Source organism: Orcinus orca, chromosome 12 (genome assembly GCF_937001465.1).
Source record: "Orcinus orca chromosome 12, mOrcOrc1.1, whole genome shotgun sequence".
NCBI classification, from domain to species: domain Eukaryota; kingdom Metazoa; phylum Chordata; class Mammalia; order Artiodactyla; family Delphinidae; genus Orcinus; species Orcinus orca.
This window is the reverse complement of record NC_064570.1, coordinates 37,870,922-37,887,950: the sequence shown is the minus strand read 5'-3', so window position 1 is coordinate 37,887,950 and position 17,029 is coordinate 37,870,922. Positions and strand designations below refer to the sequence as shown.

The 17,029-nt window shown below is 37.6% G+C and overlaps 1 protein-coding gene across 16 annotated transcripts in view; it reads right to left on the bottom strand.

The window, feature by feature from the left end:
- The window catches only part of TRDN (triadin), a 380,671-nt gene that overhangs the window by 149,375 nt on the left and 214,267 nt on the right, over positions 1–17,029 (bottom strand). For all 16 annotated transcript variants that reach the window (XM_049695258.1, XM_049695261.1, XM_049695255.1 and 13 more), the window contains one exon: positions 3,479–3,532. In XM_049695258.1, coding sequence (XP_049551215.1) covers positions 3,479–3,532 — 54 coding nt within the window. The remainder of the gene's footprint in view (positions 1–3,478; positions 3,533–17,029) is intronic.

Genomic DNA, 17,029 nt, shown 5'->3' with positions numbered 1-17,029 from the left:
TTTTCTTTGTATTTAATTTTTGACAGTTTGATTAATATGTGTCTTGGCGTATTTCTCCTTGGATTTATCCTGTATGGGACTCTCTGTGCTTCCTGGACTTGATTAACTATTTCCTTTCCCATATTAGGGAAGTTTTCAACTATAATCTCTTCAAATATTTTCTCAGTCCCTTTCTTTTTCTCTTCTTCTTCTGGAACCCCTATAATTCGAATGTTGGTGCGTTTAATGTTGTCCCAGAGGTCTCTGAGACTGTCCTCAGTTCTTTTCATTCTTTTTTCTTTATTCTGCTCTGCAGTAGTTATTTCCACTATTTTATCTTCCAGGTCACTTATCCGTTCTTCTGCCTCAGTTATTCTGCTATTGATCCCATCTAGAGTACTTTTAATTTCATTTATTGTGTTGTTCATCGTTGCCTGTTTCATCTTTAGTTCTTCTAGGTCCTTGTTAACTGATTCTTGCATTTTGTCCATTCTATTGTCCATTCTATCTCCAAGATTTCGGATCAACCTTACTATCATTATTCTGAATTCTTTTTCAGGTAGACTGCCTATTTCCTCTTCATTTGTTAGGTCTGGTGGGTTTTTATCTTGCTCCTTCATCTGCTGTGTGTTTTTCTGTCTTTTCATTTTGCTTATCTTACTGTGTTTGTGGTCTCCTTTTTTGCAGGCTGAAGGTTCGTAGTTCCTGTTGTTTTTTGTGTCTGTCCCCAGTGGCTAAAGTTGGTTCAGTGGGTTGTGTCGGCTTCCTGGTGGAGGGTACTAGTGCCTGTGTTCTGGTGGATGAGGCTGGATCTTGTCTTTCTGGTGGGCAGGTCCACGTCTGGTGGTGTGTTTTGGGGTGTCTGTAGACTTATTATGATTTTGGGCAGCCTCTCTGCTAATGGGTGGGGTTGTGTTCCTGTCTTGCTAGTTGTTTGGCATAGGATGTCCAGCACTGTAGCTTGCTGGTCGTTGAGTGAAGCTGGGTGCTGGCGTTGAGATGGAGATCTCTCGGAGATTTTTGCTGTTTGATATTGTGTGCAGCTGGGAGGCCTCTTGTGGACCAGTGTCCTGAAGTTGGCTCTCCCACCTCAGAGGCACAGCACTGACTCCTGGCTGCAGCACCAAGAGCCTTTCATCCACAGGGCTCCTTAATTTGGGATGATTCGTTGACTATTCAGGTATTCCACAGATGCAGGGTATATCAAGTTGATTGTGGAGCTTTAATCCGCTGCTTCTGAGGCTGCTGGGAGAGATTTCCCTTTCTCTTCTTTGTTCTCACAGCTCCCAGGGGCTCAGCTTTGGATTTGGCCCCGCCTGTGCGTGTAGGTCGCCGGAGGGCGTCTGTTCTTTGCTCAGACAGGACGGGGTTACAGGAGCCGCTGATTCGGAGGCTCTGGCTCACTCAGGCCGGGGGGGTAGGGAGGGTCACGGAGTGTGGGGCGGGCCTGCAGCGGCAGAGGCCGGCGTGACGTTGCAGCCTGAGGCGCGCCGTGCGATCTCCCGGGCGAGTTGTCCCTGGATCCCGGGACCCTGGCAGTGGCGGGCTGCACAGGCTCCCCGGAAGGGCGTGTGGCTAGTGACCTGTGTTCGCACACAGGCCTCCTGGTGGCGGCAGCAGCAGCCTTAGCGTCTCATGTCTGTCTCTGGGCTCCGCACTTTTAGCCGCGGCTCGCGCCCGTCCCTGGAGCTCTCTCAAGCAGCGTTCTTAATCCCCTCTCCTCGTGCACCAGGAAACAAAGAGGGACGTAAAAGTCTCTTGCCTGTTCGGCAGGTCCAGACTTTTCCCCGGACTCTCTCCCGGCTAGCCGCGGTGCACTAACGCCCTGCAGGCTGTGTTCACGTCGCCAACCTCAGTCCTCTCCCGGCGCTCCGACAAAAGCCGGAGCCTCAGCTCCCAGTCCCGCCCGCCCCGGCGGGCGAGCAGAAAAGCCTCTCGGCTGGTGAGTTCCGGTCGGCCCGATCCTCTGCGCTGGAATCTGTCCGCTTTGCCCTCCGCACCCCTGTTGCTGTGCTCTCCTCCGCGGCTCCCAAGCTCCCCCACTCCGCCTCCCGAAGTCTCCACCCGCGAAGGGGCTTCCTAGTGTGTGGACACTTTTCCTCCTTCACAGCTCTCTCCCGCTGGTGCAGGACCCGTCCCTATCCTTTTGTCTCTGTTTAGTTTTTTCTTTTGCCCTAACCAGGTACGTGGGGGGTTCCTTGCCTTTTGGGAGGTCTGAGGTCTTCTGCCAGCGTTCAGTAGGTGCTCCGTAGGAGTTGTTCCACGCGTAGATGTATTTCTGGTGTATCTGTGGGGAGGAAGGTGATCTCCGCGTCTTACTCTTCCGCCATCTTCCCGGAAGTCTCCTCTACCTCCCATAATATTAATGACATTCCTGATGAGAACTCTTCTAAAGAAGAATCAGTTTTGTTGATCAACCCAATGATCAAATGAAAACTAAAACCCTGTATCATAGTTCTTAACCATTCTAGCACATATACTTTATAAACAACATGACTGGGTCAAATGGCTAGTCAACCCATTTTACCAATATTTACTAGGATGATTCTGTATGTCGTTGGGTCCAGGATTAAATGTAACAGAAAATTTTGGATCAGATGGAATCATGTCATGTGCTCAGCAGACTTCTCAAAGTCTGCTACAAGGGGCTTCTGCACAGAAACAAATGTACCACCACCTAAATGCATCTCCTTTATTGGTCAATGCTGTATAATGTGGCAAAGGAGAAAAAATAAAGATTTTCTCCAGTAAATATTTTACTTTTTCTTTCCTAAGAGTGTTCTATAAAGTGGAAAATGGAGTTAGAGTAGCTTTCTCAAAGGATGTGATTTCAGGTGATAGTTTAAAAATAACATTACAGGAAAATTATTTTAAAGAAGTACTTTTCCCAAATCGATGATTTAAAGAATCAATATACTTTCTAAAGTTCTCTTAAACAAAACCACTTTTGATGTCCCAAAGATATTAGTGAGTGATAAAACAAATTTTCTCAGATGGCTCATAAAAGCTAGGATGATTACTTTGTAGTCATATCTGATTTTTGCAGTCTCGATATACAGATGAAGTAGTATTAATTTAATAACATTCTGACTGAATTTTCTAGTATGACACAAATTTAAATGCATAACTAAAAACATTGGAAATTTTATATATTTGTGTATCTCTATCTGTCCATCATATTATCTTCTATGTATCAATTAATCTATGGTTTATTTTTGGATGTACAAGTAAAAGCTCAATGACAAACCTGGAGTCGAGATACGAATTCTTGGGTCATTCAGTGTCTCCTGTGCAAATGTGGCATTACTCTCAGTTGCACTTTCTCCAATTACTAAATAAATTCTTGAAATGTGCATCTTCATGCAACAACAAAATGTTTTCTATAATAACCCAGCAGATGGTGCTATTCTGCAATAAACAGCTTTGGCTATTGTCAATAAAGTGCTACTATAAGTTTTTTTTTAAAAGCAATAGAATTTTTAAGTGTTTTGTTGCCTACCTTGTGCTGCAACTTTTATTGTCCCTTGTTTGGCTTCTGGGACTTTGCCAGGATCTTACGGAAAAAAAAAAAAAGAGACATAAATAAATTACCATGAAGTACTATTTCAGAAGGATATATAACAACAAAAAAAGGAAAAATTATAAAAACACAAACATAAAAACACTGCCCTTGGCACTCAGAATTTTTGTTAAGAAATGAACACAATTATTAGGAGAACCACTGAGAATTAGGCTTACCGAGACAGAAATAAAGTAACTGAACCAAATAAAATCATAAAATAAAGTTTCCCAAAACTATTTTGCTTCACTGTTAACTGACCATGGAATACTTTGCATTCATTAAGCACCTGAATTTGATTTTTTAAATTTATTTATTTATTTATTTTTGGCTGCATTGGGCCTTTGTTGCTGCGCGTGGGCTTTCTCTACTTGGGGTGACCTGGGGCTACTCTTCATTGCGATGTGTGGGCTTCTCATTGCGGTGGCTTCTCTTGTTACTGAGCACAGGCTCTAGGTGTGCAGGCTTCAGTAGTTGTGGCAGGTGGGCTCGGTAGTTGTGGCTTGCAGGTTCTAGAGTGCAGGCTCAGGAGTTGTGGCGCATGGGCTTAGATGCTCTGTGGCATGTGGGATCTTCCTGGACCAGGGCTCAAACCCCTGTCCCCTGCATTGGCAGGCAGATTCTCAACCACTGCACCACCAAGGAAGCCCTTAGCACCTGAATTTGAAAATCTCAGAATTCTTTGTATATTATTTCTGTATGATTAGCCCTTTGAAATGCATGGAGCATTAAGACATAAATAAAGTGGCTCACTGAAGGTCACTGAGTAACTAATAACAGAACAAAGCCCAGAACAACCAAATTCCAGGATAAGCTTTTGACCTAAAATGTCATTCCCTACACTGCTGTGGTGCCCATCAACTATAACCATGGCCCTGGACAACAATATGTGTTGTGAGAGTATGAGCAAGTTTCATTTTGAATCTTTCTTCCCTCCTGTCTTAGGGGGGGTTGCGTTGGCTTTTTTTTTTTTCTTTGTTCAGAATGTTCTCTTCAAAGAAACGGGGTACCAAAAAAACTCACTTATACCATAGACATTTAAATATATTATTTGATTAATTAGCATGAAAATAAAGGAGAAATAAAGATTTTTAAAGCAATGGATCATTTCACATTTCACTAAATAATTGTTCATGATTGTCTTTACTAAGTTTTCAATAATTGAATTATCATTTAACAACATGGGAAGGAAGATTTGCTCATTTGTTCTAGGTATTAATCTTTATTTGCTCATTTATCATATTTATTTAGGACCTATTATTTGTATGTACTAAGCTAGGTGTAAATGTAGTAGTTGATACACATATATATTATAATCTTTCATTTAATTATCATCAAATGTTGATTACAGGTTAATATTATAATCCTAGTTAGAATTTTAAAATAACAAGATTGCACCAGAATAACTTGGCCAAGAATCATAAGCAAAGAATCAATGTTTCATTGGCCAAACACCAGAGGTTTAATTTCTAATTCATGCTTTACCTCTTGTTGGTGAGATAATTATTCATTTGTATTATAATCATGATACAAAAATAGCAATTTTTCATTCTGTTTTTGTGTAAAAGAAATATTATTTATCCACATATATGGTTTACTTTATTCCTAAATTTATTTAAGACAAAATATCTTTTGTCAAAATTAAATTGAGTCCATTCTACCTATGATCTTTTTATTATTAATTTCTTTTATTCCTGGAGGAACATGCAACTATCATGTTAGTGCTACCTTTGTCACATCTAGAATAGTTGGTCTCAAATCAGAATTAATCAAGATTTATACATAGTGAATTGTAACTAATATATTTCTAAGTATTACTCTACCCTATAACTAGCATTTAGTGGGTACTTAATAAATAATTGGTGAATAAAAAGGTGGATGAAAGGATTCAAGAATACATAGGAAAGATCATCAAAAGTACCCTAAACTGCCTAGGTGTTTTACTACTTAAAGATCTCAACATATCAGAGAACTGTAGAGTAGTTCTGATTAAAAAAAAAAAAAAAATTAAAAATAGTTGTCAGTAAAGTACCTTAGCATTTTTATACTCAAATTTCCCCCATCTTTTCTCTTTTTTTTTTTTTTTTAATGTCTTCTTAGACCACTGATTCTTTTTTTTTTTTTTTTTTTTTTGCGGTACACGGGCCTCTCACTGCTGTGGCTTCTCGCATTGTGGAGCACAGGCTCCGGACGCACAGGCTCAGTGGCCATGGCTCAAGGGCCTAGCCGCTCCGTGACATGTGGGATCTTCCCGGATCAGGGCACGAACCCGTGTCCCCTGCATCGGCAGGAGGACTCTCAACCACTGCGCCACCAGGGAATCCCTAGACCACTGATTCTAAATGAGTTTTCCATGCCTACGATTCTGTTGGACCACCCAGTATACCCAATTGTGAATTATGGAGAGCTTTTCTTAGGGCCTTATTAATAACTTCTCCCATTGATCATTCTGTTCCTCTGTCAGCCTCTAATCTATTGAGGACACATGCAGAGGTGATCAGATTTGACATCTGCTAGTGTACAGTATTTCCATTTTCAAAACCAACGCTTTAAGAAGGAAGCAACTCTGAGACCATAAATGTACATTAAGAAGGCCAGACAGGGCTTCCCTGGTGGCGCAGTGGTTGAGAGTCCGCCTGCCGATGCAGGGGACACGGGTTTGTGCCCCGGTCCGGGAAGATCCCACATGCCGCGGAGCGGCTGGGCCCGTGAGCAATGGCCGCTGAGCCTGCGCGTCCGGAGCCTGTGCTCCGCAACGGGAGAGGCCACAGCAGTGAGCGGTAAAAAAACACTACACAAGAGTGAAAACACATTAAATCTTTACAAACAAGTTTTCAGTATACATAATTTTCTCTCTCCTTTTGATTACTGCCAACTGAAAATGAAACCAACCTTTTACTAGGAAAATTTTCAAATATATAACAAAATAACGAATGTATAATAAGCTCCAACCTCATTGGTGCTCTCAACACCCATTCAAAAATTATCAAGTGATGGCCAGTCTTATTTCCTCTGTATTACTCACTGCCTCTACTACATGCAGCCCAAATGAAAATTTTATTATATCAAATAATTTTTCCTTTTTTCAATTTTTTATTAGATAATTTTTATAGTTACATTTTTGAAATAAAATAGTGATTTAAAGAAGAACAGAGGACAATAAGAAAATTCAACTGAAGTTTATAATAATTCTGAAATCCATAAATAATATTTTGGAGCTCAAAATCAGAGACAGGATGGACCTAGATTTAAGTGTCAGTATATGTCTCCTGGGAATGTTTTAGCAGGAAATTATCAGAATAGTTAGTATTCTTAGCTTCCTGAAACATGTTGTATTTATATAAACAAATTGTCATGAATCAGATTAGCCAAATGTTTTAGTGTCTTCTGATTCCTTAGACATGAAACAGTCTGACTTAACAAACTGAAAATATATTGAGTCTGCAACTACTTTGTTAAGAAATCAATTTTTGCATATAGGTTTAAATATTAGTTTAATATCATGAACTTTTCATCTACAGGACTCTGTTTATACTCTGACTTCTTTTAATGTGAAGTGTGAATCCACTGAGTTTTCAAATGTAGGGTTCACATAACTTTAACAGCAAGTAGATTGCTGCACTGTGAGTCTAGTATTGGTCTTTGACTAACGGACAGCAGATGAACAATAATAGCATTGTAGAGAACCACACTTACATTTTAAATATTTTCTAAGAAATCTTCCAGTTCTTCCCAACCCCAAATCACTGAATTTAAAATATTTTCCAGAAACATTTCTTTAAAAGCCATCTCTTGCTAATTCTGCAATGGTACAAGGCATTTAGACTGTTCTTAGGTGAGAAAACTAAATATAGAAAAGCTGAATGACTTTTACACAAACCGGAAGAAAAATTAATATTTATTGATTCAGCAGTAAACTTTGAACCAGCAATATAAAAACCTCCTTGATTGTTCAAAAGTATACATCCTTTTTAAATAAGATACTAGAAACTAATGACAAATTATCCTGCAATCCAATGAGCTGCTAAATCAAGCTCTAAATTATTGTTTTCTAGTCTTGTAAAATCCAGTATTATTTTTAGGTGTACATACTCCCCAAATAGAGAAAGGTTAACAATTAAGCTAAAACTTACTATACGGTTAAAAGCTCTTAAACTAACTAAGCCTCTTGTGCCTGTAGCTCCAGGAAAGCATATTTCAGAGGCATTGCTAATTTCAGTATGATAATAACCCCACTGAGATGAAATTAATCATGAAGCAGCCTTCGGCCATCTTGTCTGACCAAGAGGACTGAAGCCTGAAAGGAGAGCCTATTTGCTGCCAGATATGCAAATTGCAAAAGGTGCACAGTGCAGAAATATGAATAATTTATCAAAATAATCTGTTATTGCTAGAGGTTAAGAATCTAAATAAGCTGGCAGCATTGCTTACAATAAGTAGCATAATTTAGCTAGACTATTTTTTTCCAGAAAATCTTCTGATCGAGGAATGTATTTTGTACACTGTATTTGCTTTAGAATCTAAATAGGCTTTAACTTAGTATCATAGCATTATAGAGTTTAATTCAGGAAAAAAAAAGATTCTTCAAGGTTTGCTAAAATATTCTCCTGATTTTTTTCTTAATCTTTAAGAGCACAGACTATGTTTTCCATAAAAACTATTCTAAATATTTCTTAATTTGAAAAAAATAATTTTGATGTTTTAATTAAATATAAGTCAAAATGTACCTACGGTTTCTACACATGGAATCACATTTTTCCTATATTATTTGAAGAGAAGTAAGCTTAGGGAGAAAAGAAACTGGAAAACATTAGTGAGAATATTTACAATTAGAGTAACGGGCATTTCCCCTCATGGCATCATCTAGTTCTCTGAATGTCTAAGAATGGCAGGTTTCTTAAACATTTAACAATTTAGAATTTAGAGTTGAAGATCAAGGTATAGATTTATTTAAACAATTAAAAGAAGGAAACTTTTTTTTTAATAAGAAGAAAAGTATGAATGAGACATGATTTGGCCTTTCACTTTAAAAAATATTTGGCATGTTAAAGGGAAGGCTGATTCCAGTTAGATTAAGAAAAAGCCTTCTGCCATACAGCTAATAAAACAATGGAATGTGATACCATGGGAAGATGTGAGGTCCCATTCCTGGGGTTGCCAGATAGATATCTGTTTTCGAGGGGTCCTCAATGTATCTGCTTAAAGCAAAGAGGCAGCCCCAGATGATCACTTCAGGTCCCTTTCTACTTCTGTAACACCTTTCTAAAATCCGTGACTATGAACAAAGATACGCGAATTTGAAAAAAATTACCTATATTATGTTTTGATGGAAAATTTCTTGATTATTTATTTTTATTATTGAGGCTTACCTTGGTAGTCCTCCCTTACCATTAAATAATTACCCCCTTTTCTTTGATCATGTTTTAAAAGCAAGCATTTTAACCACCAAACTGGATGGATTGTCTTAGGAGAAACATGCTTCCTAGAAGAATTAGGACTCAAGTAGAAACTTGACTTTTTATTGAAATAAATGTTATGATTTGGAAAAATTATTGCATTCCCAATATGAGTGATTTATTTCCTTATCTAAGATCGATTTGGGCTCTTTAAGTGAAACAAAATGAAATTTAAAGAGTCAAGAGTTTATTTTAGAAAACAAGCTATTTTATTATGTATATTATGTATACATATCAAAAAAACAAAATTTCTGACTGTTCAGCCATATTTTTCAGGTAAAATTTCAGTCTTAAAAATTAAGTGATATGCTGTTGGTAGGTCCCTTAACTCACAACTTATACATACTATGAGGAGTGATTTCCTCACTAAATGATATCATAGAGCATCATGATCTAATTCAGCCCTTAAAAACCACCAGCCCCTATTGTTCTAACATTAGTAAACAGTGTCTGTGAATATTACCATTCTGGGTTTCACTTTTCTAGACAATAAGAAACACACACATGCCCCCTTTTATCTCATTACCCAATTTGGGAATGTTATAAACAAACAGAATTGTTAAGCATAAAAGTAACCGTATAAAAATGTAAAAAAAAAAAAAAAAAAATGAGGATAGTGGAAGCAAAAACTGAGAGAAAAGCATGGTTTATTTTCATTCTCTCACACAATTCTTGGCACTAAGAAGGCATCCAGTCAATGTTTTTGCATGGGTACATGAATAATGATTAGGAGAATGTTTAAAAAAGTCATTGTTATCTGCCTGAAATTCTAAACCAAACAGGTAGCGATTATCCTCATAAAACTGTTCAGACTCACTGAGTCTTTTTTTTCTCTATAATACTGCACATGCTAAAATCTGAAGATGTTATAATCAGCTTCAAAGAGAATCTACATTTCTTGAAAAAATGGCTAGGTTTATAAAATGCAGATCTATTACACTGGAAAATTAGCATGATTTCCAAAAAGAAGGAATCCTTAACAGAGAGTCCTAAATCAAAGCAATCTAAGGAAGAATTCAGGGTTATATTTTTTAAGAAACGCTTTCAGCTAAACTTTGTCCTCAGGTTTAACAGACAATTTAAGGTTGCACAACTCAATTTTATTAAATGAGAAAATACTTCTCCAAATAATTACTGAGTTCCATCACTCACTCTTGCTTCTGTATTGTTTGCATTCATGCTTACTGGGGGCAGGCACAATACTTAAATGTAAGGACTATTTCCACACACAGTCTGGTTAGGGACACTACAGGAAAAATGCCAAATGAAGGGCACAGTAATCTGAGTTTTGGATTTTGGCAATTTTAAAGGAGGCAGGAAATAGGTAAGGCTTGAAGGAGAGTACAGAGCCACAAAGGGGTGAGGGAAAGAAAGTTACAAAGTGAATGACTGGTTAAGTATTCCCGAGGATTATGGATCTAGCTGGCTGGGGAGCAAGAGTCTCCTTTGTGTTAATGAGAAGTAAAAATGAAAATTTTAAAATTGTTTAAAGTAAATTATGGTCAAAAAAACTAACCTTGAAATCTCAGTGAATGAGATGTACTTTTTTCTTAGAACATTAAGAGCCATTACACTTTTGAGCAAGGGAGTTACACAGCAATGTTTCGAAGAGATAAACTTTCCGTGATTGTCAGGAGAAAGGGCTTATTCTGGGAGCATAGAAACCAGGTAAATTGTCACTGAAATACTCTAGTTGTAAAATGATAATGTGTAAAACTAGGCAGGTGTTCATGGAATGGAAAGTGGAAAGAAAATAATTAGTTAGACATTTAACAGCTTTCTTTTTCCTCCTCTGTAGATGTGTTTGACATGTACAGAGGAGGAAAAAGAAGGCTGTTTATTCAAATATGACAGGTTTGGGACCTGATAAACAGAATTTGTTTTAACATAATTTATTTGAAGTTTATAACAGAAATACATATTGCGTTTGAGACAATGGTGTAACTTCAAGTGAAAATATTAAGTAGACATTGGGAAAAAAATATGGCCTTTGAAGACATATGGAGATTCTCACATCATCCACATAGAGGTTAAGTTAACATTATGAGAGGAAGAAGGAACAGTTTTTCCAAGGGACAAACAGAAGTTGGCTTTCTCAAGTTGGCTTGAGAAAAATATTGGTTGAAAATGTATAAGAAAAATTCAGATGTTAATTTCAGCAAGGTCAAGGAAAGAGGATGTTTAAAAAATGAAGAAATAAACCTCAGGATTAAACACAAAGAGAGTTTGTTTTTATATCTAGAGAGTCCCTGGCAACATTTTTGAACATGATTTTGGAATTGGGATGCAAATAGTAGGAAGCCTATTGTTCTGTGCTGGTCTCAGCCTATCAATAACCTATGTTGTATCTGGACAGGGCCTTGTATTCTTATTATGATTGCAAGACACCCTCAGCAATAAAAAAAAAGAGGTTACTTACAGGTCCTGGAAATTACATGGCACACCTGGAGGCCACAAAGCAAGTTCTTGAGGGGAGACGGAGAGAAAGAGAGAGCTAGCAGGCCTGGAGTTCTGCCTTTGTTGGGGTCAAGGGTTGGGCCTAAGGTTTTGCAGACTCACTACTGGTGAATGAAAAACGTAAGAGTGGGTGTTTAAAGCCTGGGAAGAGAAAAAGCAAGCGGCCCAAGCGGTCGGTTATCAAAATAAACCAAGATCTCTAAAAAAAAAAAAGCCTGGACTATGGAAGGTGGGGGGCTGGGGCAAGATGCCTATCTGAGACAGCCATCTGGGAAGTGGTCAAGGTGCCTATCTGAGACAGCCATCTGGGAAGTGGTCAAGGTGCCTATCTGAGACAGCCATCTAGGAAGTGGTTTGAAGTGGATGACTCTGAAACCAAAGCTTAAGTCAGGCACTGGCATTTAAAAAAAAAAAAAAGCCAACTGTCAGGGTTTACACTACATCTGTCTTTAGGGGCTTAAGGTGGGCGGTGACTAAATCGAGGTGGAGGGTGTAAGTCATTTATTTGACAAGTGTTGTAAAAGGCACTAGAAATAATGTGGCTTGAAGGTAGCGGGAGAATCAAGCAAACGCTGTTTTCAAAATAGGAAACTCCATTTTATTTGAAGAGAGCAGAAAAATACCTGATGGAGAGAAAAATATTAAAAAGTCTGGGAAGTGCGAAAGCTATTAAGGTAGAAAGATCCCAAGATGTGAGAGAGGGAAGAGTAAAAAGCACTGGTGGAGAGAAAGGCATCTCTTCCTCTGGAAATCAAAATTACCCTATTGAAATGCCAACAACGCCCAACTATTTCCTGTAAGGGTAATATTGTGATCAATGACGAGTACAAGGAAGACGTCCAAATTCAAAATACATTCAATTTAGCTGAAAATGGAATTTTATTAAATAAAGGAAAAATATGAGAGAGAAAAGGATAAAGAGAAAAAACTACTGGAGAGAAGAATTGAAAAAAATGTAAATACAAGCAGTAAATTGTGATAAAAAACAATGACAGTTGAGGGAAAAATGGGAAAAGATATTAGAAATGAAATTTATTATTGAAATGACTCAGGTTTTCTAATGCATAAAATTGTGCTATTAAATATTATATGTAGGTATTCTGATATATCAAGATTATAGGGCAACCTTTTTTATCTCTAAAACTAAAGAGGACCATTTGGCAAATAGTTAACAGATCTAATAAAGCCAGAAAGCAATATTTGATTATTTTCTTCTATCTGATATCAAGATTTCAACCTTCTTGGGCGTTACTAACATTCATGAAGAACAAAATACTTGGATGAAGTGATCTAATTTTTGAAGCTATGTACTATAATAGCTGCCACATGTTTGAGGTTTTTTCCCCTAATCTAATATGTAAAGTATGCAGTTATTTGTTTAAACATGAAGGTGATATTATTTGCTGTTTGTTACCTCTGGGATGTATGGGAAAATATGCACTACATATTTGAGATGAAATGTCACTGAATGAGTCATAGATAACAGTCCCTATTTATTCCTAATTTTAGGGATTGTGGACTTATTGTAATGTGTGATGATCTGTTTTTTAGCACAAATTTGTGTCACAGCTCTAAGAGTTCAAATGCTTTAACTGTCAGTTCGCACATAATCGATCTAGAGAAATAAATGAGCTTCACAATGTTGTCCTCCCAAGAAGGATATTTCACCACGTCGTGCTCTCCTTTCCATCAATGTTAAAGGGAATTATGTACACCCCTCAGGAACAGTAGTCCCCAATGTCAAGCATGCAGACTTAAACTTAAATTGATATTTAGCAGGAAGCCTAGAGGTTCTCTTAACAGCAAAATGACAAGCTGAGGTTACTAAGGACTGACATTGCTCTGAAGCCCACACTTTCACATACTGCAGCAAATGTACTGCTTTCCCTGGGACCATACAATGAAGCATAGTAGGTTACGTTAGCAGCCAGTCTCTACCTTTGAATATTCAAAATCCACGCTCATATGCACAAATAAGGGAGTTAATATTTCAATTACTGGAGCCATGTGCACAGAAGTATTTGAGAGCAAATGAGTGAGTGCTAGTACATGAAAACACCTTCCCACATACTTTGGTAAAAGGCAAGGTATTAATCTTCTTCCAACAAATGACTGAACTGAAATCCACTCTTAGAACTATAAGGTTTCCAAGTAGCCCATCCCCAGCATCTCACAGATGGACTGGATTCCACATGACCCATGTGAAGGCAGTGAAAATTTTACAAATATGAACTACTGTACATATCTGAGTTCAGAAACCAAAGAACAGTTTGAAAAATCTATGTTAAGAATGAAATTACAATTGACTATGGAGCATGAAATATTTTTGAGAGGGCTTCCCTGGTAGCGCAGTGGTTGAGAGTCCGCCTGCCGATGCAGGGGACACGGGTTCGTGCCCCAGTCCGGGAAGATCCCATATGCCGCGGAGCGGCTAGGCCCGTGAGCCACGGCCGCTGAGCCTACGCGTCCGGAGCCTGTGCTCCGCAACGGAAGAGGCCACAACAGTGAGAGGCCCGCGTAATGCAAAAAATATATATATATATTTTTTTTTTTTTTTTGAGAACTTTAACATTGACAAGAAATCTCAAAAGCAGACAGAATGAGTTCCGGTACTATACGATGAGGCTGGAGGGAGGAGGCCAAAAGTAAGGATGCAATAGAGGTTACCATGTTAAATCCTCAGACCAGAGACTAGTAAATAATCAAATATCTCTCAAACAAGCTCACATGATGATGGGAAATTTTAAAAGTCAATTTAGTTTCAAAAACACTGATATCATGGCAAACTACTGCAAAACGCCATCACAGGAAGGTTGATCATTCCACCAATGGTCCCATACTAATTGCAATCTAACCCAAGTATTCAAGCACTAGAACCAGAGAACACTCATTAGATGACTAATACCAAGAAGGATGTTCTATCTCTTGAACAGTAAGCAGAAACTTAGTGGTGGTGCCTCAGTATTTTGTGCTGAAATGTTTAAAATACTGATTTATCTTGTGACCATACTTGACTTTTTACATCAGTCCTTGGAATATATATGTCTACTCAAATTTCTAAAAATTTTATTGATTCCTCATCCTTCATTTATTTAATTTTCTAGAAAATCAGATAACTTCAAATGTACAGATTAAAATTTTAATCAGAAATTTTTTAAAACCAAGCAAAAAGCCAAAATCGAATGGAAGACCAAAAAAAATCAAAACCTATGAATATTCTGCATAAATATTCAACAAAACTGTATTTCACAGACATCAAGATTGTATAACACATTAAGTTCTAGAAAGTCCTCACCAACATACTGAAAATCTTACTCTGAACTCTTCTGTATTTGAATGAAATTTTTTTTTTTTTTTTGCAGTACGTGGGCCTCTCACTGTTGTGGCCTCTCCCGTTGCAGAGCACAGGCTCAGCGGCCATGGCTCACGGGCCCAGCTGCTCCGCGGCATATGGGATCTTCCCAGAGCGGGGCACGAACCCGCGTCCCCTGCAACGGCAGGCGGACTCTCAACCACTGCACCACCAGGGAAGCCCCTGAATGAAATTTTTAATTTGTATGCATCCTTAGAATTTCCAAAGTCCTTTGCATAAATTATTTCACTAGATCTATGTCATAACCCTATCAGACAGGTAGGCAGGCCTAGGCTAAGTCATAAATATTCGGATTCCTAGTCCAGCATGTTTCCAACATAGAAAGACTTTTCAACTCTTTTCAAAATAATGTCATTTTTTTCTTGATAGCCATATGTAAACGTAAGCAAATCTTTTTATACAAATGGTTCGAGTTTTAAAAAAATAACAACAATGGCAGTACTAACAGCTAATTTCTATAGAGTAATGTATAGAAAATCCTATATTATTTGACTTAAACAAGAAAGAAATGCATTATTTCATATAACAAGAAGACCAGAAAAGAAGGATTCCAAGGCTGCCCTTTAATTACCTATCTCGGGCACAGAAATAGTGTTAATATTGCAGTATCATGGTAAATTAGTGTATTGTATTACAAGAATATTAATTATAAACAAGATATTGATAGAGAATATATTTACCCCAAAATTCTTTAAATATTTAAAATATCAACCCTTATAAAATATTCAAATAATAGTAACAAGTATATTAACCAAAAATAGAAGAATAAAATCTAGTTCTACTCTTTTTTTTTTGAAGTTAACTTTGGATTTATAATTTATTTACTTTTATTGAGTTTGGTTGCCTTTATGTGAATTTAATCTTTGAATTGTTCTCAGAATTTTTCTTTTTAAACATTTGAAGTCTTTAATGTATTTTAGTAATTTTGGAATCAGATCATTTAAAGACAATTTTTTAAAAATCTAGATTTTGTTATATGTTAGAAGACTGTCAAAGTAGTGAAACAAATTAATTTGGTCTAAGAAAAATCATTCCATGTGATTTACATTCAGTGTTATAAATTACTGTCTCAGTTAAAAGGAACTTGCTGGGCTCAAAAACAGGAATAGAATCTTTCAGAGTCTCTCCTGAGAGCTAACACTTTAGGAATAACTGAAAACAGAGAATGAGTTTCTCTTGTGTATTGATAAGGACAACGGTACCTATGAATTCAACAAATGGCAAATAGCAAAGAAATGCATGCAGAACACAGCATGCTACACACACAAATGTTCATAAGTTATCCTACAATTGGGGCCATATAGTTGATTTTAAATTAAGATTTTTTTTAAAACAGGTTAGATATGAAACAGATCTAAAGGTAGTAATACATATATTTGATGTTCAAAGAATTTAAACTGTGGCATTCCCAATCCCATTCGAGCAGGCCTTGGCATTCTTTTCTAAAAATTAAATTACATGATGGTTTCAGGTGGTAGTTAACCCCTATGTCCCTGCTTATTCCTAAAGTTAAAATGTGTATATTCCTTTACATAAAAAAGATAAAATGAAAAAGGCACAGTCCTAAAAATAACATGCATTTGTTTCAATTACATGAAAATTTTATACTAAGCATTTTAGTGTTAGAATTATTAAGTTAACTTGTCAATGGTATAACTTATCTTTGGTGTGCAAATCAGTTTTGGACATCTGACACTAGGACAGAAGGCACCAAACTCAGGTAATACTTGAGCCAGTCAAGTTAGATTGCATCCCTCATCCCTGCTCCCTCCCCATAACCCTGGAGGTTATGGCAATCAGCTGCCTGGGAACAGAGTGAGAAGGGACAGGAAGCCCAGGACACCCCACCCACTTACAGGCCTCCAAGCTCAGGGCAAGCTCAAGCTGAGCAATGGGAAACTTTTTAACTGGGATGGGTGTTGGGAGCTTTGATATTACATTGGATTTGGAAGTTTTAAATGCTTGGGGAAAAAGATCATTGTTTTATTATCTGAGCATGACCAGGAAAAATATAGGGTCTTTTTCGGATTTCATCCAAGGGGTAGAGAAAAGCAGGTCTAAAGAGAGGTTTGCAGTGGTAGTCACTGAAAGAACAAAGTTGCTTTCTGCTTACACCCAACTGAATACAGCACGTTTTAGTAACTCTGGACATGAAATTAGCACTGGGGCTCTCCCCATACGTTTATTTGTGCTTGTCTGCTCCTC